The 26,300-nt window shown below is 45.5% G+C and overlaps 1 protein-coding gene and 1 long non-coding RNA gene across 2 annotated transcripts; both read left to right on the top strand.

The window, feature by feature from the left end:
* The first annotated feature begins 14,848 nt into the window (after positions 1 to 14,848).
* On the top strand, positions 14,849 to 20,041 carry LOC139080927 (uncharacterized). The gene is made up of 3 exons (XR_011535793.1): positions 14,849 to 14,963; positions 17,827 to 18,004; positions 19,296 to 20,041. It is a non-coding gene; the product is annotated as an uncharacterized lncRNA (long non-coding RNA).
* A 1,357-nt stretch (positions 20,042 to 21,398) lies between these two features.
* LOC103566575 (uncharacterized protein CXorf49-like) lies at positions 21,399 to 25,379 on the top strand. The gene is made up of 7 exons (XM_070603681.1): positions 21,399 to 22,097; positions 22,489 to 22,692; positions 23,395 to 23,554; positions 24,073 to 24,149; positions 24,408 to 24,453; positions 25,062 to 25,103; positions 25,179 to 25,379. The coding sequence occupies exons 1-6, from the start codon at positions 21,513 to 21,515 to the stop codon at positions 25,100 to 25,102; spliced, it is 1,113 nt and encodes a 370-aa protein (XP_070459782.1). The 5' UTR covers positions 21,399 to 21,512; the 3' UTR covers position 25,103; positions 25,179 to 25,379.
* Positions 25,380 to 26,300: the final 921 nt, after the last annotated feature.

Raw genomic sequence — 26,300 nt, 5'->3', positions numbered from 1 at the left:
TTACATCCACAATATTGTGCAACCATCACCACTATCTGTTTCCAAAACTTTTTTTATCATCTAAAACAAAAACCCTATCACCGTTAAGCAATAACTCCCCATTTCCACCTTCCCCAAGCCCCAGGTACCTCTAATCTACTTTCTGTCTATATGCCTTTGCCAACTCTAGATATTTCAGATAAGTAGAATCATACAATATTTGTCCTCTTGTGTTGCTTAGCATAATGTTTTCAAGGTTTATTCATGTTGTAGTATGTATCTGTACTTCATTCATTTTAATGGCTGAATAATATTCCATAGTATTATATATCACATTGTGTTTATCTATTCACCTGTTAATGGACACTGGGTTATTCCCACCTTTTGGCTAATGTGAATAATCCTGTGATGAACATTGGTGTAAAAGTAACTGATACCTTTTTTCAATTCTTTTGGGTGTATACTTAGTAGTAGAATTGCTGGGTCACGTGGCAACTCTGTGTTTAATCTTTTAAGGAACTAACAGACTGTTTTTCACAGCAGCCACACCATTTTACATTCCTGCCAGCAATGTACAACTTCTCCACATCTTTGCCAGCACTTGCTATTTTCTGGGGTTTTTTTCTATTATATCCATCCTGGTAGGTGTGAAGTGGTATCTCACTGTGGTTTTGACTTGCATTTACCTAATGACTAACGATGTTAAGCATCTTCTCCTGTGCTTACTGGCCATTTGTATATCTTCTTTAGAGTAATGCTTTTTCAAAAGCTTTGCCCATTTTTAATAGAGTTGTTTGTCTTTTTACTGTTGAGCTGTAGTAGTTCTTTGTATACTCTGGATATTAAACTCATCAGATATAAGATTTGAAAATATTTTATCCCATTCTATAGGTTGCCTCTTCACTTAACAATTTCCTTTGATGCACAAAAATTTTAATTTTGATGAAGTCCAATTTATTTTTTCTTTTGTTGCCCCTATTTTTGATGCCATATCTGAGAATGCATCAACAAATCTAAGGTCATTAATATTGACTGCTATGTTTTCTTCTAAGAATTTTGTCGTTTTAATACTTATATTTAGGTGTTTGATTCATTTTGAGTTAATTTTTGTATGTGGTAGGGGTCAAACTTCACTCTTTTGCATTTGACTATCCAGTTTTCCCATCACCATCTGTTAAAGAGAGCCTTCTTTCCCCATTGAATGGTCTTGACACCCTTGCTGAAAATTAATTGGCCATAGATGTGGTAGTTTATATCTAGACTCTCAATTCTATTCCATTTGTCTATATGTCTATCCTTGTGCCAGGACTACATTGCTTTAATTACTCTAGCTTTGTATAAGTTTCTAAATCGCTAAGTTCTTAAGCTTTATTCCTCTTTTCTGAGATTGTTTTGGCTATTTGGAGTCCCTTGCAATTCCATATGAATTTGAGGATTGACTTTTCCATTTCCTGAAAAAAAGGTCATTGTAACTTTGCTAGAGATTGCACTCAATCTGTAGATTGCTTTGGGCACTGTTGGCATCTTAACAATATTAAGTCTTCCAATCCATGAATATGGGATGGATTTCCACTGATTTGTGTCATAGTTAATTTATTTCAGGAATGTTTTATAGTTTTCAGTATTTAAGTCTTTAACCTTCTTGGTTAAATTTGTCCCTAGATATTTTATTCTATTGGATGCTATTGTAAATGGAATTGTTTTCTTAATTTCCTTTTTTGATTTTTCACTGCTGGTACATAGACACACGACTGATTTTTGAGTGTTGATCTTGTACCCTGCATCTTTGCTGTTTTGCAGATTCTTTGGGATTTCCTTATATAGGACCATGTCATCTAGGAATAGAATTAGTTTTACTTCTTCTTTTCCAATTTGTATGTTTTAATTTATTCTTCCACCTAATTTCTCTGGCTAGAATTTATAATACAATTTTAAATATCAGTGGTGAAAGTAGGAATTCTTGTCTTGTTCTTGATCTTAGGGGGAAAGCTTCCAAGGTTTCACCATGAGTATGATGTTAGCTGTGTGTTACATATAAGGTTTTGAAACCCACTTTTTTTCATTCAACACTGTATCATTAACGTATTTCCATTCCACTAAAAGCAAAAGTATTTTATATGCTAATATATTCAAGAAATAAATGACAAGTTTTAGAATATTGGCAGAGAACAGGAAACTATAATAAAAGAACCAAATGGAAAATCTATAACTCAAAATTACAATACATAAAGTTAAGAACTCAGTGGATAAGTGTAATAACAGATCAAATACAATAGAAGAGAGAATTAGTAAACTCAAAGATAGGTTAGAAAAATATCCAGAATGAATCTCAGAGAGACATAAATATAAAAAACACGGAAGATAGGGTAAAAGACAAAGGGATACAGTGTGAGAGTCTAACGTGTGTGTACTTGGACTCCCAGAAGGAGAAAGGATGGAGCAAAGTGTTTGTAGAAATAAATTTCTAAAATTGAGAAAAGATATCCAGACATGATTCTAGAATCCCTATGATCCACAAGCAATATAAATGAAAAGGAAAACAAATCTAGGCACTTTATAGAGAAACTGCTAAAAACAAAAAGAAAAGAGAAAATCTTAAAAACATCCAGAGAAAGAGTATGGTAGTTCATCAAATATTAAAGTTCATCTATGTTAAAAATAAAATTATCATTTGATCCAGGAATCCCACTTCTGAGTTTATATTCAAAAGAATTGGAAGCAGCGTCTTGAAGAGGTATTTGTCCACCTATGTTTATAGCAGCACTGTTCACAATAGCCAAAAGTTGGAAGCAACCCAAGAGTCCATTGATAGATGAATAAAATAAAAATGTTGTATATCCATACAATGGAATATTATTCAGCCTTAAAAAGGGGTGAAATTCTCACACACGCTATAACATGGATAAATCTTGAGGACATTATGTTAAGTGAAATAAACCAGTTACAAAAAGACAAACACTGCATAATTCCACTATGAGGTACCTAGAATAGCCAAATTCATAGGGACAGAAAGAATAAGGGTAGTTTCCAGGAGCTTAGGAGGATTGTTTAATGGGTATAGAGTTTCAGTTTTGCAAGATGAAGAATTATGGAGATTGGTTGCACAACAACATGAATGTACTTAACACTACCAAACTATACACTTAAAAATGGTTAACATAGGGGGCTGGCCCCATGGCCAAGCGGTTAAGTTCACGCGCTCTGCTGCAGGCGGCCCAGTGTTTTGTTGGTTCGAATCCTGGGTGCGGACATGGCACTGCTCATCAAACCACGCTGAAGCAGCATCCCACATGTGACAACTAGAAGGACCCACAATGAAGAATATACAACTATGTACCGGGGAGCTTTGGGGAGAAAAAGGAAAAAAATAAAATCTTTAAAAAAAATGGTTAACATAGTAAATTTTACATTATGTATATTTTAACAGATTTTAAAACTTTTTAACTAAAAAAAATCCAGAGGATAAAAGATTAACTTGAAAGGAAAAATAAAACTAATAGCTGACTTATCAACAAAAACAATAAAAGCCAGAAGAAAGTGGAATAATATCGTCAAGTGTTGAAAAACAATAACCGCCAACCTACAATTCTATACTCAGCAAAAATATCCTTAAATAATTAAGTTGAGATGACAACATTTTCAGACAGACAAAACCTGAGAGAATTCACCATCAGTAAACCAGCACTAAAATAAATACTAAAGGTTTTTCTTTAGGCATAAGGAAAATGATTCTAGATGGGAAGTCAGAGATTCAGGAAGGAATGAAGAAAATGAAAAAGATAAATGAGAGGAGGAGGAGAGAAATTTAAAAAAGACTACTGATGATGATAATAATAATAATATCTTGTAGGGTTTAAATATCTGAGGAAAGTTAAAATACTTAACAGTAGCATGCAAGTTAGGAGGGATGGTTCACGGAAATAAAGTGTTCTAGGTCCTACCATTGAAACAATTAATATATGAAAAAGTTCTCAACCTCATTAAGAACCAGAAAATGCATCTGTAAACTCCAATGTGATACAGATAAATGTCCACCAGAATGGCTAAAATAAAAAATATTGACACTTCCTAGTTGGTGAGGATGTAGAAGTAGTGGAATTCTCACATGCTGTTCATGGTATATTCACAAAGTCATATATACAAAAGGTCACAGATATGTGGAATCAAAGACATATGCAAGAAGAGTTATAAGAGGCTTATTCATAATATTGACAAACTGGAAACAACCCAAATGCCCATCAACAGTAAAATGGGTAAATAAATTATGGCATATTCATACAGTGGAACACTTTAGAGCTGCAGTATCCAAAACAGTGGCCACTAGCCACATGTGGCTCCTTACATTTAAATTAATTAAAATAAAGTTTAAAAATCTAGTTCCTCAGTAACATTAGCTACATTTCAAATATTTGATAGCCTCATGTCGTTAATGGGTACCAATTGTACAATATAGATACAAAACATTTCCGTCATTGCAGAAAGTATTATTGGACAACACAGCTACAGAGAAAGGGTCAGCTACCTTTTTACATAAAGGGCCTGGTAGCAAATAATTTAGACTTTGCAGGCCATATGGTCTCTGCTGCAACTACTCAATTTTGCCATTGTAGCATGAATGCATCCATAGACAATATATTAGTAACTGAGGGTGACTTTGTTTCAATAAAACTTTATTTATGGACACTAAAGTGTGTATTTCACAAAATATTATTCTTCGTGTAATTTTTTCAAACCATTCAAAAATGTAAAAATCGTCCTTAATTCAAAGACCGTACAAAAACTGATACCAGGCCAGATTTGGTCTGTGGGCCATAGTTTGCATACCTCTGCTATAGAGGAATGAAAATGAATAACTATAGCTACCAATCACAACACGGACAAATCTCAAAAATATAATGCTGAGAAAAAGCAACTTGCATTAGTTTCCTATTGCTGCTATAAAAAATTGCCGCAAACTAAGTAGCTTAATACGAATTTATTGCCTTATAGTTCTGGAGATCAGAAGTCCAACACAGGTCTCACTGGGCTGAAATCAAGGTGGTGGCAGGGTTCTGTTCCTTCTGGAACCTCTAGGGAAGAATACATTTCCTTGACTTCCAGCTTCTAGAGGCTGCCTGCAGCCCTTGGCTTGTAGCCTCCTTCATCTTCAAAGTCAAAAATGTACTGAGTCCTTCTCATGCTACCATCTCTCTGGTTCTTGCTCTTCTGCCTCCCTCTTCCACTTTTAAGGACCCTTGTGATTACAGTGAGTCCACCCAAATAAGCCAGAATAATCTCCCTATCTTAAAGTTGGCTGATTAACAACCTTAATTCCATCTGCTACCTCAATTCACCTTTGCCATGTGACCAAACATTGTCACAAGTTTCACAGATTAGAACGTGGACATGTTTAAAGGGCCCTCATTCTGTCTACCACACAACCAGACCCACAACCACATATACAGTAAGATTCCATGTGTATAAAGTTAAAAAAAAGAGAAAAAATTTGCTCTAATGTTTAAGAGTGCTCCCTACTACTGGTGGTAAGACTCTAAAGAAAAAAAAAAGTGATTACCAGAAAAGTTAAGATAGCTGTTACCTTTGGGTAAGTGTGAGCCAAATTGATTGAGAAGGGACACAGGGGAAGCATCTCAGTACTGGGAATGTTCTATTTCTTGACTTATGTGATGGTTACAAAGGTGTTTGCTTTCTGATCATTCATTGAGTTTGGTGATCATCTTATGTGCATTACTTTTCACAATAAAAAAGTTTAAAAAATAAAGAAAGAAGAGTAGTTCAAATTTGAAATCACTAGCAGTGTGTGGTGGAAGAGTGTGTGGTCAAACACTGCTTACACAAATGCAGATTCCAGGCAGCATTTTAGTGCTTCAAAATTTAATATTAATGGACTTCCAGGGATCCTATGGTATTTGAATAAGATCTCCAACATACAGGAAACCAAAACAAACAGAAAAGTGGAATCCAGAGGAAATGGACATAATATGGGGAACAGAAAAACATTTTTTTAAAAAAACACTCATGAACCCCAAGACCTCTAGTTAATATCCTAGAGAAATGAGAGAAAATGCTGCATCCATGCTCTAAAAGAGAAACAGAATAAAAAGAGCTTATAGAAACTAAAATAGAAGACGGAGGTCAAACAAACAAGCAAGAAACTTCAAATGAAAGGTTGAAAACTAAAGTTGCAGAAATAACCCAGAAGTAATGGAAAGAGGACAGTGAGATGGATAATAGAAGAGAAAAGATAAGAAACTTTCATACTCAATCCAGAAAATCCAGTCTGCAGCTCTAGCAAGGGTGCTCTTGGCTTTGTGAAAGGTAGAGGGTTTGGCAGCACGGAAAAGCTAGCAATTCTAAAAGGAGAGAAAAAAGAAAACTCTGGGGAGATAAAAATAAGACAATGCTATACACTGAATGTTTGTGTCCCCCAAAAATTCATAGGTTAAAACCTAATCCACAATGTGATAGTACTTGGAAGTGGGGCTTTGGGGAGGTGGTTAGGTCATGAGGGTGGAGCCCTCGTGGATGGGATTAGATCCCTTATAAAAGAGACCCCAGTGAGCTCCCTTGCCTCTTCTGCCATGTGAGGACCCAGTGAGAAGATGCTGTCTATGAACCAGGAAGCGGGCTCTCACCAGATGCCAAATCTTCTGGTGCCTTGATCTTGGACTTTCTAGCCTCCAGAGCAGTGAGAAATAAATTTGTGTCATTTGTAAGCTACCCAGACTATGGCATTCTGTTATGCAGCCAAAATTGACCAGACAAGAAAAGTTCCTGGAATTGAAGGACACAAATCTTCAGGATGAAAGAGTATGCTAAGTACGCAGCAAAATTCACATCATAAAAAATCACCTTACTGGGATATTTCCAAATCCCAGGAATACAGAAAACACACTGATATTCATCAAATAGAAAAAAAATATGTGATACTATGGATAACTCAATATGCATAAATTCAACAACTCAGAAGAAATAGACTGACATCTTCAAAACCTCAACTTATTAAAATTCATCCAAGATCAAATAGATAACATGAATACTCTTATAAAGAAAATGAATTCATAGTTAAATACCTTCCAAAAAAGAAAACCACAGGCCCAGATGGTTTTACTGGTGAATTCTACCATACATTTAAAGAATTAAAATCAATTTTACAAACTATCTTCCCCAAAATTGAACAGGAGAGAACACTTCCCATCTCCTATTATGAGGCCAGCATTACCCTGATACCAAAACCAAGCAAAGACAATAAAAAAAGGAAGCAAGCAAGAAACTACAGACCAACAACTCTCATGAGCATAGACATAAAAATCCTCAAGAAAATATTAGCAAATCAAATCCAACAATGTATACATGGAAAAATATATCTCAAACAAGTGGAGTTTATCCCAGCAATGCAAGCCTTGCTCAATGTTTGTAAAATAATCAAGTAAATCCATTATATTAATTGTTTATAAAAGAAAAATCACATTATCATGACAACTGATGAAGAAAAAGCCTTTGACATCCACTCAAGATAAAAACTCTCAATAGGGGCCGGCCTGGTGGTGCAGTGTTTAAGTTCATACACTCTGCTTCAGCAGCCCGGGGTTCGTGGGTTTGGAGCCCAGGCACTGACCTACACACACTGCTCATCAAGCCATGCTGCATCAGCATTCCACATACAAAATAGAAGAAGGTTGGCACAGATGTTAGCTCAGTGACAATCTTCCTCAAGCAAAAAGAGGAAGATTGGCAACAGATGTTAGCTCAGGGACAATCTTCCTCACACACACACAAAACCTCTCAGCAAACTATGAATAGAAAGGTACTTCCTACCTGATAAAGGGCATCTATAAAAAACCTACAGCTAACATCATACTTAATAGTGAAAAACTGAATGTTTCCTCCCTAAGATCTAGAACAAGGCAAGGATGTCTGTACTTACCACTCCTATTCAACATCATACTAGAAATCCTAGCTAGTATAATAATTCAAGAAAAATAAATAAAAGGCATTCCAATAGGAAAGGAAGAAATGAAAGTGTCTGTATTCATAGAAAAAATGATTATCTACATAGAAAATCCTATGAAATCTATAAAAAATTCCTATAACAAATGAGTTTAGTAAGATCATAGGATACAGCATCACTACACAAAAATCAATTGTACTTCCATATACGATAAATGTACAAATGGAAACCAAAAATTTAAAAACCAATATAATTTACAATATTTCCAAAACATGAAATATTTAGGGATAAATCTAACAAAATATATATAAGATCTACATTCTGAAAATCACAAAATGCTGATGAAAGAAACCCAGAAGACCTAATTAAATGGAAAGACATACCATACTAATGGATTGGAACATACAGCATAGTACAGTTATCAATTCTCCTCAAACTAATCTACAGATTTAATATAATAGAATTAAAATAGCAGCAGGATTTTTGTAGATATAGATAAGATGATCCTAAAATTTATATAGAAAGGCAAAGCAACTAGAATAACTAAAACAATTTTTAAAAGAACATAATTGGAGGAATTACACTACCTGCTTTTAAGACTTACTATAATGCTACAATAATTAAGACAATGTGATATTAGTGAAGAGATAGACACATGAATCAATGGAACACGAGTGATTCCAGAAATAGTACTGCCAACTGATTTTTGAAAAATGTACAAAAGAAAAACATTGGATAAGGCATAGTCTTTTCAAAAATGGCATTGCAACATTTAGGTATCCATATGCAAAATAATAATAATAATTTGAACTTATAACTCACACTTTATTTAAAACTTAAGTCAAAATAGGTCATATATGTAAATATAAAATATAAAGCTATATTACTTTTAGAAGAAAACATAGGAGAAATTCTTCATGACATGGAAATAGATGCAGAACTTTTAGACAACACCAAAAGCATGAACTATAAGAAATCATAAGAAAAAAAGTGTTAAATTGACTTCATCAAAATTAAAAAATTTTATTCTCAAAAACACCTGTTAAGAGAATGAAAAGAGAAATACACATTACAAGAAAATATTTTTAAATTACACATCCAAATAAGATGTAGAATTTATAGAATATACAAAGAATCTCAAAACGCAAAAGTAAGTAAATGAATAGCTCAATTAAAAAAATGGGAAAAGAACTTCGACACCCTTCACCAAAGAGGATGTAAGGATGGCAAATAAGCACATGAAAAGACATTCAACATTAGCCATTATGAAAATGCAAATTAAAACCACAATGAGATACCACTACACACCTATTAGAATAGCTGAAACAAAAAGCACCAACAATACGGAGTACGGGGGAAGATTTGAAGGAAATGGTGCAGTGTCTCTGGAAAGCAGTTTTCCACTTTCTTACAAAAGTGAACATACAATTCCCATAAGACCCAGCAATCCCATTCCTGGGAGCTTACCCTAGATAAAGGAAAACTTATGTTTACTAAAAAGACCTGTGCATGAATGTTCGTAGCAATCTTATTCATAATCACTAAAAACTGAAAGCAATCAAGATGTCCTTCAATAGATAAACGAATAAACAACCTCTGGTACATCCGTGCATTAGCGTATTACCTGGCAATAGAAATGAAGGTACAATTGATATGTGCACAACTTGGATAAATCACAAATGCATTATGCTAAATGAAACAAGCCAGTCTCAAAAGGTTACATACAGTATGATTATGTTTGTACAACACTCTGGAAAAGGTAAAACTATAGGGAAGGGAAACAGATCACTGGTTCTCAGAGGTTCAGATGGGGAGGAAGTTTGACAACAAAGGGGCAGAATGAGGGAGGTTTTGGGGGCGATGAAACCGGTTTTGAATCCTGATTGTAGTGATGAATGTATCCACATGTTAAAATTCATGATACTGAAAACCAAAAAACAATCATTATTTTACTATAATAATTTCAAATACGTTGTATTAAAAAAACTTTTAATGGGTCACATAGAAAGGACAGGGAAACATAATAGCATTCAACATAATGCCAGCCTTCTCAAAAGTGACATTGAAAGGCAAAGAAACAGTGGATTAATGCCTTTAATATCCTTAGTGAAAATTCCCAGCCTGAAATTACATATCTAGCTATCAATTAAGTAGGACATAAAGACACACTTTGCTCCTGCAAAGTCTCAAAAGAAATCTCCCATATACGTCCTCTCAGAATGCTCCTGGCAGAGGTGTCCTGTCAAAAACATTGTAGTAAACTAAAAAAAAAAAAATGGGTTCCAGTAAACAGAAGATCCCACTTACAGCCTTGGCAAAGGGATGTTCTCGATCGATGCAGCACCCTTGGCAACCAATAAAGGTTGGAGCACGATCTGGGAAAGCGATCTGCAAGAAGAAAGGAATGAACATATTTGAAGATTTGGAAAATACTGCTGATAGGCCTATGACAGAAATGCACGTTCCCTTAGAGCAGGAACTTGATCTGTCTTGTTCACTGATATAGTCCCAGGTCTTAGAACACTTACTAGCACATGGTAAGCATTCAATAAAGGTTTTTTAAATGAAAAAAAAAAAAAAAGAAGAGGAAGAGTGAATGGGAGGAGAGGAATTTGATACAGTGAGTACACACAACTGTTTTCCAGGGGTTTTTCTTTTAAAGCTGAGCAGGGAAACGTAAGGTAGCTCAAAGGGAAAGTGGGATCAGGAGAGTTTCTCAAGTTAGGAGAAATGACGTGACCGTATGCTGATACAAATGATCCCAAAGAGAGGAAAACATTTATGAGGAAGGAGAGAAGTTTTCTTGTGAGTGCCCTATGTCCTCAGGGAAATGGGAAGCAAGGTCATCAGGTGAGAGTGAAGATGGTCCGTGACCAGCGAGTACCACCAAATCCTCAACCTCTCTAGAGGTTCGCCTCATCTTCTTGCTTAACCGAAAGCTGGCTGTTCCCTAAGATCATTACTTTCCTTGAAGGCTTCTTAAGCGATACTGTCGTCTCTCGCACATCTCTAACACCATAGGGCTAAACCCTTTGCATAATTTACATCGCTTTAGAGTTATTAAGACTAGTTTCACAGCCCTCGATGTGTTTTATCAAGGAAAATGATCGATATGGACTTGAAAAGCATGTGAACAGTATTCCACTGTTGTTGAATGAAGTGTTTTACCGATGTCAGCTAGCTTGAGTTAATAGAGACTGTTGTTCAAGTCTTCTATATCCTTGCTAGTTTTCTGTCTAGTTCTTCTATCAACTCTTTGAGAGTGGAGTATTAAAGCCTCCAGCTACTATTGTTGAATTCTTCTATTTCTCCCATCAATTTTGTCAAGTTCTGTTGTATATATTTTGAAGCTCTGTTGTTGTGTGCATTTAGGTTTAAAACTGTTATATCTCCCTGATCAGTGGATCCTTTTGTCATTGAACAATGTCCAATTTTGTCTCTAGTAACATTCTCTGTCTTAAAGCTTCACTTTGTCTGGTATTATTGTGGCCACTAGAGTACCCTTTTCGTTGCTGAATTCTTGGTGTATCCTTTTCCTGTCCTTTTACTCTCAGTGGATTTATGCCCTTAAATCTACAGTGTATCCCCCGTCGAGAGCATATAGTTGAATCCTGTGCTTATATCAGGTTGACAATCTCTACCTTTAGATTTAAGTGTTTAATGCATTCATAATATACGTAGATTTACACCTGTTATTTTCTGTGAGTTTTATACGTTCCTCATGTTCTTGTTCCTCTATTCCACCATGATGACCATCTTTTGTGTTAAATAGATATGTTCTAATGTACCGTTTGATTCCTTTGTTCCAGGGACCCGCCCCCTGAGGCCTCAGTGCTTGCAGGGTGGCCCTTCCTCACCTAGCAAGAGCTAGCACCTTCCCTGTGCTGGTAGATGCTAGAGTCTACTGCCCCACAAAGCCACAGGTGCCCCTCCCAGGGAAAACCCCACCTCCTCTCCATAACCTCTCTGGGGATATGCCAAGCCAGATACGGGAGAAAAGAAATTACACAGCAAGGGAGTTGCAAGAAATAGCCACCCACCCTCTACTGGCAGAAGCAGGGGAATATTCCTGAGATTGGATTTTGAGAGTGCTGGACTAATAGGACTGAAATATAAGACTGGATAAACAAGTTTTACTGAGCGGAGGCACTTTCTCATGTCACGGGATTTAACACGCTGGCAAGGACTCCAGGAGATGGTGGAAAGTCACTGCCAAAGGTGGCCCTTAGAAGCTTTACGAAAGTGACGGCCCACATGAACAGAAGTGGAAATGCCTGCCTTGGACCGGTAGATGGTAGAGGAAGGAACCAAAAGGTTGAGTGATGCAGGCATGCTGGAACGGATAGAAAATGTGAGGCCAGTCATGTCGCCTGATGGTTACGTTCCGCGGGAGGGCCAAGAGGACACACCATTCACCAAAGCTATCGAGAGTGTTCTGGTGAGGGGTGCCCCAGGATCACTAAGAAGTTCAGTGGTTGCTCGCTTCCCCAGGCCGAGGCGGATGATGGAAGGAAAGTGGTCCCAGCCTCGGGTCATTACCGTCCCCTGGCATGATGGAATTCTGAAGCAATAGAGGGCAGAGGGCAACTCTTAACCAAGAGACACCAGGAGACCACATCTCCAGTAACAACCGGCAAGGTCAGAGGAGCAGTCAAGAGTACTTGACTGGCAAGGAGCTGAGAAGACGGTTCAGACAGCAAATCTTCCTAGGGGCAACTACAGCCAGAAAAAGGCAAGAACGCAAGAGAAGGAGGGTGTTTGTCCCAGGAAAAAGTCAAAATCTCTCTTTCAGTTCCGGGTTCTGAGGAAGTTTGAGGCCAGCCCCACTGTCTGAAGAGGTGGATGAGTCCTAAGGAGGAAGGATCCGAGAACAAGGAGGTGACTATATGTACTGTTATGATGCTGTTGTCCTTCACTAAAGGGAATGACTGCCACTTATCAGAGGAAAGAGGACTATCCAGACACTTCTAGGACTATTGGACACAGGGTCTGAGCTGACACTGGTCCCAGAGGCCCAAAGTGTCACGATGGGCCTTGTGGGGGAGTGGGGCCTGTCAAGCCCTGGTAATAAAAGGAGTTGGGGATAGAGATCAGCTCAAGGTGAGCTGACTGGGTCCATGAACCAATACGGTGGTCATTTCTCCAGTCCACAAGTTGACAATTGCAAGTGATACGCTTGGCAGTTGGAGCAATAACCCCGCATTGGGTCATTGGTCTGGGAGGTAAGAGCAACCAAGTGGGGAAGGCCAAGTGGACCCTCTGAACCCCTCTGGGATGGAAAAAGGCCAAGAAACTACGTAAAAACCAATATCAGATCCTGGTGAGCATGGTAGTGGGTGTTAAGCAGACGTTAGTGACACCATTGGAGACCTATAGGATTCAGGGGAAGAGGAGGTAGGAGAGCTGCAGGGACGAAGAGAGTGGAGATGGTGTGAAGACGTTCTAGGATTCTCTCTATGGCAGAGCGGGAGGGAGGGAGAGAAGGAATGGAAATGCTGAGAGGGATGCCAGAGGCGTCTGACTGGATGCATCAGTAATGTTCTCTAGGATGAGGTGGGGACAGATTTCGCTATATCCTCCGTTACCCATTTCAGCATGCGGGAAGTAGCACACCAAGTCCCTAAAAGGCATGGGGAGAGGTGGGAGAGGGTACTGCCACACATAGGCAGTGACTGTTGGGGGGCACCCTTGAGGAGGCTCATGGCAGATGTAGAGTGCTCCCAATCGCCCCGGCTCTGTAAGCTTCTCCGGCACGGTAGGGTTCTCAGGGGCAGACCCAGAGGAATCGGGCCTTTGAGTTCCTGCAGGCAACAGGCGTCCAGACACCCCAGGCCTCTCTTGGAGATCAGCCAGAGTAGGACGCAGGAGGGAGAGGCAACGGGAAGACAGAGGAGTATGAATGGGAAAGAGAGGAAGGAATGTAGGGAAGGACTGGAGGGCTGTGGAGTAGGGACTGGGTGGCAAAAAGGGGCAATTCTAACCCCGGAGGGCCTTACAGAAAGCAAGGGAGGGGCCACTTCCCAGATATCACGATAGCTCAGGCCAGGGAAGCTGGCAACCGGCAGTTTCAGGAAAATGGGACAGACAGCTGGCACCTCCCCACCACTGCCACCACCTCCGTTAGGCCTTCTTTGTGGGCCCTTCCAGACCTTTAAAACATTCTGGTACATCCACGTATATGTATTCTCAAACACTGTATGGGATTGGTTTGTTGTCGTCGTCATTGTTGTTTTAATTTACAAACGTGTACCCAAATCCCTTGGTCTGCAACTTCCTGAATGCAGTCACAAGGATGCTTCTGAAAGCCGTGAACATGCCTCATGCCTTCCTCTGACTGCGGCGTTTTCATCTCTTGGATGCACAGGCCACGTTGCATTCATCCATTTCCTTACTGCTGGGAGTTTAGAGTGCTCCCAGTGTTCCCCATCACCAACATCCTCGTGCACGTGTCCTTGGACACTGCACGTACCAGCGACTCTCCAGATGTATCTGGCAGTGGACGTGCCCAGTCATAGAGGCAATGGACGTTTTTTCAGTTTTAAGCTTTACTGCTGAAAGTGATACCTGCTGTGATCTCAGCTTCCCATCATTAAACCCAGCATATAGCCCCATCATTTAACCCAGCAGTTAAAACCAAAGCACCCATTCCCTGCTTACTCCCTGGCTTCCTGGCTCCAGAATCCACTATGTGCTGTGGAGTCAAATGGCCAAGGACAACCACGTGGATTGGTTATCTCCTCCCCACAAGGAGCCATGGGCTGCCGGGAAAGCAGCTGAGCAGCAAGGTCATGGGCTCTCTCCTCTCTGCACGTAGTCTCAAGGCCAAACGCAGGCTGGTGGAAAAGCTCTGATCAACAAGGCCATATGCCCCCCCCCACCTAAAACCCCAAATAGAAACCCTTACTTTTAGCTTTTTGGGGAGTGTGGCATTTCAGCGTTAGCAGCCCTTTCTCTTGTCTCAGAGCTCTGCCGTAATAAAGTCCTACTTTCTTCCACAGCACCTGGTGTCAGAGGTTGGCATGCTGCACCACAGGTGAGTGAAAAAAGGTCAGGAGCCAGAAATCACAATAAAAAAAACCCTGACCAACAACTGTTTGGGGCAACAGTTAGGCTGTTAAGGTAGCTAAGACTATAAAAATTAAAAGAGTTTAAAGTAATATTATAGAAAGAGGTTACACCAACTTTGCCTGGATGTTTTATGGGGGGGGATAGATGTTATGTCTAACCGGGAATGCCTTCCCTACATAATATTGTAATACCAAAACTTGCTAATGGAATTTCTAATATAAGTTATAATTAGGGGCTTAAGAGTTGAAAAATTAAGATAAAAGTTTGTAAAAACTGGTATATTTAAATGGGAGTTATGTAAAATGATTACAGCTCTTTTTCCTGATTGTATTATAGATCATGTTGTGGGGATAAACATTATGTCTCACTGGGGAACGTTTGCCCTGCCTGATATTGTAAAAGCTTACAAATCCACCTTACAGGCTATGTTAATTAGACGTGCTAAAGGCGATCTGACTTTAATATGCCCAAAATGAGCCAATTTCAGCATACCAAAACTGATGTATGCAATGGAAAAAGCCAGCTACAACAATGGAAAGCCTATTTTAATCTTTTGAGGCTTCTAAATAAAATCAGAAATACTTTTCTGCCCCTTTAAGAGAAAATAAAAGGCTGAATAAATAAATAAATAAGCAGCTGAAGCCAAATCTGCTGCTTTTCTCTCCTCTCTTGCTGAGCTTCCCAGCAAGCTGAGCTTCACTTCAGCTCCCCCGAAACTCCTGATCTAAAATTAAGCAAGTAAAAATAAGTAAACCTTTGAGATAACTTAAAATTGTAATGGCCATTCTGGGAGACTTCTCTTTCAGAAAAGACAGGATTCACAATGAAATGCAGTCTTTGATTAATATGTCAAAACTTCTAAAAGACAAAGTTATTTAACATGATCCAAATTGACCTTTGGTAAACGAAAGCCTATCTGAGTTTGCTGATTTGATGTAAAATAGCCCCGTCCTCTGAGTTATCAGCACTGGATACGATGCAGACATAGAGCCTGGGTTGACTGGTCAGATGAGCTCATGTTATCTCTGTTAACAAAATAGATCAGCAAAACTAATAACTCAGTATAATAGCTAATTTTGTTTGATCTTTCATGAGGTTTTTGTAGACGACCTAAGTATAGTCGCTCAAGACAGGTAAACTAGATAAATTAAAAGGATAAAAGTTTTTTGAAAAACTTTTGAACAATAATTATGTTTTATAGTCTGCATACTTAAAAAAAACAGCTTCCAAAATCTGTTTGCAAACTTAAACTTTATAGCTTTACTAAGTTAAGTTAAATAATAAAAGTTATTGGGTAGCTGGCTCATTTCCACATAAGATAAAATAGTAAAGGTTAACTACTAAGCATAGATTTGTCTGCCTTTGGTTTCTTATATCAAAGAAACTAAAAAGCTTAGGTTTATTGATAAACATGTTTTACGTGTGCTGAGGAACTTTCTATGAAAAAACACACATGTATAAGAAAAGTAAAATGTATGTTTTCGGTAAAAAAAAGAATATAAAGAATGGTATAAAGAATGGGAATATTTTTGTTTCTTGAGTTAAGAAAGGTAAATTTGTCCTAAAGTACAGGGATAAATTTTGAATGTAAAAAAAGTAACACAAAGTTTGTGAAAGTAAAACCCTAAAGAGTTTTATGTGTGGTCAAGTTGGCTGTGATTAAAATGAATTTATTAACTGAATAAATTTATACGTCAAATTAAACTGGTACAAAATTAAAACTGGGGCTCCTCTTTCTCGAAAGGATAATTTTCCTAAAGTTTTAAACTGCTCTTGATAAAAAGACTATACAAAGGTGGGTTTTTTTGGACTATTTTAACTCTGTTTCCCCTCGACTGTTTCTGTTGTCACTGTGAATAGATACCTGAACATGGTTTCACGGTGAGCTTTGTTTCCTATCTGGACAAATGTTTTAAAGCTTTTAATATTTTTGACAAGCTCCCCCCACCGACACACAAAAATATTCGAGTCCTGAATAAAAGCTTTCTTTTGACCTGGAAGAGGAGGAACAGTTTCTCTGGGAATTTTCAGAGGGCCACTGAGACTTCTCAGAGAGATCTGCTCTCTTCCTATAAGAAAAAAACACTAAGCTAATTAGGCTTATTTGGCATATCAGATTACACGGGAAGCGTTGTCAAACCAGTAATGATAAACTCTCTTAAATGGTACTTTGTGAATGAGTGTTATTGATGTAAGTATTTTAAAAGTTATCTAAAATTCCGATCTGTTCTGATTGTCAGCCGTGATTCTGGCTATTAGCTCAAAGTATTATACGTCACAAGAATGGTCAAGTGTCTTTGTCAATTACCATTTTTGAATGTTTTGTTATTTACAGACAGTTGTTTTACTCTGATGTTTTCGCAAATATGTTTCATCTTCAGAGAGATTCATGGAAAGGACTCTAACACTCTAGAATACAGGTTTCCGATAAACTTGCAGATTACAAAACTGAACTGGGTAGGAAATTACACAGCCCTAACAGAGAAACGGATGACTTCATGAAACTGCTGACAGAAGATTGAGATCAAGAACCAATTACATGGGACTGAATGAACTGATGAGGATGATTATAATTTTTATGGCCTTTTGCTTGACATATTGCTGATTTTTGATGCTTTGTTTTTTTTCGGATTTAAGAAAACCTTTTTCTCTAATCTCTTAAGGAACCACGATTTATAGCAATTTGTAAGCAAGATTGAAGCACTTATCTTTTTCTCCCTATCTGAGCCCTCCAAAATGTAAATACTCCTGGTGGGTAAGTACTCCTATTCTCACGGCAATATGGTTGTTTGCATAAGTCCAATAACAATCTGTTCTTCTTATAACAGGACACAACTGGAAACACGGGTTATAATACCGAGGCTTTGACTGGAACATCACATTTGAGAAAGACGTACAGGCTCAGATGTGACAAGACAGCTTCTGAGGAATGAAGGTGGACTGTCTGGAAGAAAGCCACTTGGAAATATTGGCCTGGTACCTTGCTTATGGCTTCCCAGTAACCTGGTAAGTTTGAGTAAAGAATGCCACTCCCTCTGGCAGGTGCGAGGAACCTCAATATTTTGGGGAACCTCAGGAAGAGAGGAATTCACCCAAATCTGTAGGTACTGCAGGTGGAATCTGATGACAAGTCCTTGGCTTGGTTTTCCTGACCTTCAGAGGCCTCTGAAGTTCAACTCGAGGCTCTTCGTAAAAGGTTCCAGCAAAGCAGATTTAAAAGAGCCTATATAATCAATTACTATTCTTGCTGCACTTATGTAAATAATTATGCCAAACTTCTTAAAACTTGACTTATTTTGCAAACCAGTTAGTCTTAATTTGGCTATCTTTATAAAAGGGTGATTTTAGAGAGAAAGATTATGTTTCAATAGAAACTATAATACACACGTGTAGATGTTGGATTCTGGTTCTGTCAATTGTCTCTGAGGTCTTTGTTACATCTGTTAACTGGACTGGATCCTGAATTCTTCTAGTCTCCTGAAACATCTGGCTACAAGCCTCCAAACCAACATTTTCAGGTTTTTTCCCATCATTTTCATTCAGAATCACTGAAAACTAAACCTGCCCGTTTTTCCTGAAGCCTTGCAAACTGAAGCTGGAGGACTTAACATAAACTTAAGAGAGATTCATGTCTACCGCTGTGTGAGCCACTCGAAAAGCTACCTGAGTGCCCGATGACACCATGGGAGACATTTCAAACTGCAAAGGATGCTTCAACCCTGACTTCTAGGAATCTCGATTGCTTGCCTCCTGGGCTCAGGAACTAGTTTACAATTTGCTCCAACCGTTAACCTTGTTTTTCTCTTTTTGTTTCTCTGGGGAAACTTCTTATTAGATACCTGGTTACTTACTTACATGACACAGGCCCAACTTTGGGGACACACCTGCATCACCACCTTATTAAGAGACTGGTTCAGTGAGATGAAACCACCTAGGCCCCAATTCAGCAGGAAGTAAGTAGCTGAATTGGTCACAGCCCCAAATCCCTCAAGAATGAGGGATGAACATAAAATAGGGGAAACTGATACCAGCTCTGATTTCACTTTCCCAGTGTTACAGGCTCTTAACATCAGCCCTGATATCAGTTCCCCCACATTGAACCCAGCGTATACGGCGTTAAAACTAAAACCCACCACCCCCTTTCCTGCTTCTCTAGCTCCACTCACATGCAAATACCTGTTTCTTTAAACTTGGACTCCTTGAGCTTTACAACCAAATGGGAGCTACAAATTGTTAAAAGCCCAGGTGGCCTGGAGTTGGAGGCACACTAAAGTTTAGCTAATCACGTGTCCTTGAGTTTGCCAGGAAAGCCGCTGTCTCAAGAGTATCAAGGAGCGGAGGCTCCCCAGACCTCAACTCCTCGACTCCGACTCCCGGCGCTCGAACCCGCCTCAAACAAGAAGACGAGACACCGGCGAAGGACGCCCACCTGCCATCCTCCTATCTCACCCTCCCCCCTGCCTTGCTGCAAGCAGCCTCTCAAGGCCAAACGCAGGCTGGTGGGAAAGCACCGAGCTGCACAAAAGCTACATGTTCCCCCCTCCCCTACCCAAAACCCCAGATAAAAATCCCTACCCATTCCTCATCGGGGAGCTGGCAATTTTTGAGGCATGAGCCCTTGCTTTGCTCCCTGTGCCTGGCACAGTAAAAACCTCTCCTCTTCCACTCAAGACTCTGTTCTCGTTATTTGGATAGGCATCGGGTTCAGAGACCGAACTTTCGGTTACACCATCGTTAAACCCAGCATCTACGTGGTTAAAACCAAAGCACCCATTCCCTGCTTACTCCCTGGCTTCCTGGCTTCAGAACCCACCAACCGCCTTTATGGAGACAAATGCCAAGGACAACCACGTGGATTCCCTATCTCCTCCCCACAAGGAGCCACAGGCTGGTGGGAAAGCAGCTGAGCAGCAAGGTCACGGGCTCCCTCCTCTCTGCACGTAGTGTCAAGGCCAAACACAGGCTGGTGGAAAAGCTCTGACCAAAAGGGCCATATGCTCCCCCTCCCCTACCTAAAACCCCAAATAAAAACTCTTAGTTCTAGCTTTTCGGGGCGTTTTGGATTTCAGCGTTAGCCGCCCTTTCTCCTTGCTCAGCGCCGTGCAAAATAAAGTCCTCTTTTCTTCCACTACACCTAGCGTGAGATTGGCTTGCGTTGCAAAGGGTGAGCCAACTCACTAGAGGTTCGATAGCAAAAGCGAGGACTCTGCAGCCAGACGGCCTGGTTTGAAGCCTGCCACTGACCCCAACAAGCCGAGCCACCCTGGGCCACTGGCCGAACCTCTTGGGGCCTGTTTCCTCCACCATAAGAGGGCGGTACGAGTGGCTACTTGAATCCTAGGCTTGTCCTGAGGACGCGTGACTACTTATCTACGGCGCTCAGAAGAGTGCCAGACACCGACGGAGTCCGCGTGGGAGAAGTTTCTTTTCCTGGACGCTGCCAAACGACCCTCCCAAATGTCTCTCCTGCCCCGCTGCCACAACCAGGGCCCCTTCCCCACCCCAGGCCCCCCTGCGACGGTCAAAAGCACGGGTTTGCTCGTGACGTCCCCCACCTTAGAAGGGCGAAGGTCTTGGATTGTTGCAAACGTGGCGTGTGAAAACCGATCTGTGGCTTTCTGTCTCGCCTCCAGGACCAGCGACGCTGACCACCCTTTGGGGCGAGCACTGGGTGTTGGGATTCCCCCTCGTTTGAACTGACTCGCAGTGGGGGAGGGGCCGAGAGACGCGGGGCAAACCCCGGCCCAACCCCCAAACCGGCCTGAGCACACAACCATGGCTGATTTGAGCAGCTACCGTCCTCGAGCAGTTGCGACAGGGACCCTACAGCCGTAAACACAACATTTGCTCTCTGGCCCTTTACGGCGGAAACAGTACGCCGACCCCTGATGGCTGGCTGCGGGCTGCCTGTGCCCATTCTCCTATGGGGTCGTACATCTTGTGGACTAGAGGCCGGCCCATCCCTCGTGCGCTACGGGCCCCATCGGGGGCCTGCCGTGTCCCCTCACAAGCCCCACCGCACGCCCCCCTGGGCCCGGGGCCAGCCTTGCCCCGCTCCGTACGCGGGAAACCGGGGCTCAGAGCCGCGGCTGCTACTGGAAGGTAGCCTGTGCCGGGGAGGCGGGCTGTTCGGAAGAGGCGGGACGAGCGCCCCGACGGCCGCACTCAGGCACGGGACGGGCTTCCCACTGCCGGCCCGCGAGGGGCTTCGGAGGCCCCCAGGGGCCCTGGACGCGATAGGGGAGGGCCTCGGGGGGCGGGCCCACAAGGGGCACGCTGGTTGGCGGGGGCGGACCCACGCGAAGGGCGCGGCGCAGGCGTCGAAGGCGCGCGCAAGCCGCGCGTGGTTTGAGGCGATCTCGTGCGCCGCGTCTGGGGAGGGCCGGCGTCCCCCACCCCCACCGCCGCCCCCAAGGCCTCGCCGCTGCGCGCGCACGCGCGCCGCCACCCGTCCCAGCGCGCCCGGGGCCATCGTCTCCCGCGAGGCGGCCGGGGACCCCCCCGGACTCCCGACATGAGCTCCCCCGACGAGGGGTCTGTCTGGGGCGCGGGTTTCGGCCCGGAGGGCGGGGCGCGGGCCGGCGTCCGCCCCGCCGAGCCCGGAGCCCTGCGGGCAGTCGGTCTAGGCCCTGCTCTGGGGGCGCCGCGGAGCGGCGAGGGCGAGGGCGGCTTCCCCCAGCCCGGGGGCCGCCCCAGCTGCCCGGCCGACGGCAGGGACGCGGCGGCGGACCGCGCGTCCTGCCCGGCGCCGCGGGCCGCGGCGAACGTCGTGCAGCAGCTGACCCGGCGGGGCGTCTGCAGATACCGGTCCCCGGAGAGCTGCGCCGCCCGAGGCTCCACCGTGTGGGCGGGCCTCGAGCCAGGTGCCGGCGGCCCCGGCGCGCCTGCCCTTAGCTGGCTGGCGTCGCAGCCGGCTTCCGCCGCCCTGCTCCCGCTCCCTGGGCCCGAGGGCGGCCCGGCCTGGGGCAGCCCTAAAAGAGGCGGGAGGAGCAGGCTGGGCAGCCCTGCGAGTCGCGGGCGGCCCTCGGCGGGAGGCCCGTTCCGGCTGCCTTCCGACCCCGAGCCATCAGACGAGGCCAGCGAGCTACAGCGGACGAGGGTGAGCCTTTGCCCCGGAGAAGGCGGCCAAGCCCAGCCCAACGGCCCCGAGCATCCTGGGGACCCCCCCCAGACGCTCCAGTTTCCCCGCCAGGGAGAATTTCCTCCACGTGCCGGGCTCTTTCCTGCCCTCCGCTGCCCGAGCGTTCACCTTGGCTGTGGAGAGGCGGGCTGTTGGAGAGCTGGACTTCTCTTCCTCCAAGAAAGTAGAGTGTGTGGTCTGGGGCAAGGGGGGGAAGAGGCCCAGCTACCAGGCAGCGGCCGCTGCTGCGGCCGCCGCCGGCGGCGTCCTGTCCCGGGCGACTCCCTGGAGGAAGGCGGCCCCGGAGAAGAAATCCCTGGGGGCTGCCTCACAAGTTGCCCAAGGGAGAACCTTTCTTTCCTGGGGGCAGAGAGCCTCGGCAGCTCCCCTGGACCCGGCCACGTTCCCGCCAGTCTCTGACGTCCCGCTGCTTGTGAGGTGCAGGAGAGCCAAGCAGTCCAAGCAGCCCGGCACTGGGAAGAAATCTGTGGCCGGGAGGACAACGGAGTCTCAGCCGGTGGAGGTGGCGGGAGAAGATATTGACCCAAACAGCGACCCAGCCCCGCGGGGCCAAGTGAGTAGGCCCTGCGCCTCCTCTCTCCCCGCCTCTGCCCCCACCCCAATTGGGGACTTCTTTACCCATGCTCCCTCTGCCCTTCCCTCGGGGGTGGTCACTGGGGACCCTCGGTCATTAGGTTGCCGGAGGGGGGTCGTCGTAGAAGGGGAAACGTGAAGCTAGCATTGCATGGGGGGGTGTGTGTGTGTGGGGGGGGTGCTTGCGCGTGTGCGCCCGCGCGCGTCTGCCGGCCACCATTCTCGACCCTGGTCCTGTTTCCTGCGCCCTCCCCCAGAGAGGAGCTGGGATGGAAGGGAGGACTGGTAGCTGGTTGGGACCCGGGGCCCCCTTAAAAGTCTGGGCCGCAGAGCTTCCGTGTTCAGACTCCCGGGCTTCCTGATCCTACTTCCTAGCTGTTCCCCAAGCCTTCTCTGCAGGAGACCTGGGCTTTCTCAGTGCCCCACTGTTCTCCCCAGCTCAGCTCTGCCTCCTGGCCTGGGGCTGACTGAGGGCGAAAGTGCTGATGAGATCAGCCTCTGAATTCCCTGGCCTGTTCCCTGCCCCACCCCAGCCTCTAAACGCATCTGGGTACGGACACGGACACACACACACACACACACACACACATCACACACACACACACACTCTCCACTCTCACACTCACACTCTCTCACACGCTCTCACATCCCCGGTCCAAATGGGTGAGAAATGGTTCTTTAGCCTCCAGGACACAGACCAGGGCCATGTAGTCGGTGCGTGCGTCGTCCAGAAGGCAGCAGTGGCCACCTCAACACCAGAGCCGCTCCCCAAGTTGCGGGAAACCCACAGTGCTTGGCCCGGAGCCAGGGAAATACGGTGCCCAGGGGGCCTGCACCCTCCGGTGAGTCTTCTGGGTGAGTGAGCCGCGAGTGAGGGGAGAGCGGACAAGGAGGGAAGGCTCTGGCTCTGGCTCTGCTGGCGGCTCAGCCTTGCTCCCAGGCCTCGGTGCCTACCCAGGCAGCTTCTCCCAAGGAGGCGGGGCATGCACGGGGCTGGCCTTCAGCCACATCATACTCTGCAGGGGCGCGAGTCCTTAGCAGCGCCCCAAACCGCGACTCCGGACGTAGACTCTCCGCGGGACAAAGCCTTTTCTGCTGAGTTCTCTTGGGCCGCGGGCTCATCCCGGGGCACGGGCTGTGGCTGCGGCTCTGGGAGAGTCCCACACAGGCCCCAGTCCTGGGGGGCACAGTGGCACTGGGGCTGCCCCTGGGGAACAGGACAGGCGAGGCAGGCCCTGAGAGAAGATGGGAGCTGCGGGGCAGAGCAGGGGCAAGTCCATGCCAGCAGAGGGTGGTGCTGCCTCACTTTCCACTTCCCTGGGAGCCTTGGAAGCTGGACGTCCTGTTCCTTCCCGCTCAGGTGACCAGGAACCACTTGACCGACCTCCAGGACGGCAAAGGCAGCAGCAACCACGTGGAGCACGGGGCTGTCCTCGGGTATTGCTTCCGCGGCTCCTAGAGATGCAGGCCCAAACGAGACGGTGGGGTCGGTGTGCAGGGTCAGCTGACATACGTGTCCCCCTCCGCGCCCCATCCCGCACCCCGCGGGGGGAGCGCACCTCCTTTCCCCGAGGAGCCCCTGCCAGTGTAGCTGCTGGGGTTTCGGAGGTAGGGTCCCGGGGAGAGGGGAGGTCGAGGCGAGAGGAGGCCAGCAGATACTAATCGTTTCTCTTTCTCTGGTGTCTGCCGGCCTAGTGTCACGTGCTGCAGAGAGAAATAGGCGACCTGAAAGAGCACCTTGGTATGAGGCACCTCTGGTGGCTGGGGCAGGGGCCGGGGCAGGGGCCCCGGGACCGCCTGCGGTGTCTTAGTGCAGGACTCAGGGCCCCGGGGTGGGGCTGGCGGGCGCAGGGGCAGGCGGCCTCACAGGGACCAACGTTCCCGTGGGGAGGAGAGCCCAGCAGGCCTGGCCCTGGAGCCTGCTGTCAGGTACAGCCCAGCGCCTGTGCAAATAGGAAAGCGTTGTCTGCCCTGCACGCGCGCACTGTCGACGCGAACGAGGCCTAGAGATCTCCTCCTATTGGGACGCTCAGAGATGCCTCCTTGGTTTTCCCTGTACCGGCTGCTTGGTGTGCCTTGTCCGCTGCCGTGTGTTGGTTCATTTGACGAGTTCCGAGTGGCTCCGACATGCCCCAAAGCTGGAGACCCACTGGCACGTTTGGTTCTCGTTTAGAAAACATTTCCCCCACGGAATTCAGGTGGTGGGTGACTGAGTCCGGCCCGGGGCTGCTTGCACAGGGCCCGGAGGGGCTTCCAGGGGCAGGGCTAGGCCGTCCCCCCCGGGGACAGGGGCACGGGCTTCTAGATCCCTGTGGGTGGAGTGCCTGCTTAGGCCTCTCTCTGTTTCAGCGGCCGTCCTGTCCCTGGCTGACAAGTTCCAGAGCCTTTGAAGTGAGTGTTCCACACACCAGACCCCTTCCCACAGTCGGGGCTCTTCCGGAGGGCTGGGGCGGACCCTGGCCTCAGGCTCCTCCCCGGCCCCGCTCTGTTTCCAGGTTGAGCCCAGCACCTTCCCGCAGGAGAAGCAGCTGGTGCCTTTGGAGCCCGGGACCTGTGGCCAAGCTGGTTCCCTCCTGTTCTCCCTCAGCCTGGGCTTCCTCTCCCCTTCTCTTGCCCCCTCCCCACCCCAGTTCACAGCAGTTTCACATTAAAGAACCTCTCATATTCTGTGGTCTGTCCTCTCTTTTGGGGCGGGGGTGGGGGGGTGTGGGGGTGTGCGGGTCGGGGCAGGCAGAGGGGTTGGGGCGGGCTGGGGCACTGCCGCATTTCAGAGCCTTTTCCGGAAGAGGAGCCCTGGCATTCTGTGTGGGCCTTCTCCCTGTGGGGAGTCTGGGCCAGCCTCTGATGGGAGCCCTGCAGTCAGGCCAGCAGGGTGCCCGGGGTCTGGGCTCTGGCTTCTGTGTGGGCGCCGCCCAGCCACACTCGCATTTACCCGCTTTCCCCTGCAGGTCCCCTTGGTCTTCTCTCCGAATCTCCTCTTCTGGGGTCTCCAGGTTTCCCATTCCTCGCGGCTCTTCCCCTTGCCTTCAGCAGGAACTCGGGAGCCCCTCCAGAGCCCCAGTCCCTTCTTCCCTTCCCTCACTGGGATCACTGCCCTGCTTCTCCCGTCCACCCCGCTTTGTGGTCTGAGGACTCTTGATGCCTTGGGTGGCTTTCCGCCCGTCACTGGCCGCCCCTGCAGCTGTACTTGCATGGGTGCTAAAGAGCACGTTTGAGCTCCTCTTCCCCCTTCCCCGGCCCAGTCCTCTCTGCGTGGTCCCTGCCTCCCTCTGGTGGCGCCACGCGCACAGACAGCTCAGGCAGGAACCTGCACGTTTTCTTCCTCCTCTCTTTAGCCCTCACCTTTGACACTCGCTTCCCAAACCTGTCAGTTCTCCCTCCTTGGTTTCAGTAGAGGGGTGGAGGCAGAAGTCACAGCCCCGTGCGATGGTGGCTCGTGGAGCCGGAGGGAACGTACTGGGCACACAGAAGAAAAGTGCAGGTCACTCTCTGGGCCGCTGTCGGGGAATGAGTCTGTTGTGGGGCCAACGCGGGGGAAAGGGCCCGCCGGCACCCAGAACTGGATGGTCTCGCCATAGGAGCTTTCAC

Source organism: Equus przewalskii, chromosome X (assembly GCF_037783145.1).
Source record: "Equus przewalskii isolate Varuska chromosome X, EquPr2, whole genome shotgun sequence".
Classification (NCBI taxonomy): domain Eukaryota; kingdom Metazoa; phylum Chordata; class Mammalia; order Perissodactyla; family Equidae; genus Equus; species Equus przewalskii.
The sequence above is the reverse complement of the archived record's forward strand: the minus strand, read 5'-3'. Positions and strand labels throughout refer to the sequence as shown.

Excerpts from the sequence above, each read along its gene's own strand:
- LOC103566575 (XM_070603681.1), top strand. The coding sequence starts at position 21,513 with ATGAGCTCCCCCGACGAGGGGTCTGTCTGGGGCGCGGGTTTCGGCCCG. Across the intron at positions 22,098-22,488 it reads GCGAGCTACAGCGGACGAGG|AGAGCCTCGGCAGCTCCCCT; the intron begins GTGAGCCTTTGC and ends TCCTGGGGGCAG. Across the intron at positions 24,150-24,407 it reads GAGCACGGGGCTGTCCTCGG|TGTCACGTGCTGCAGAGAGA; the intron begins GTATTGCTTCCG and ends CTGCCGGCCTAG.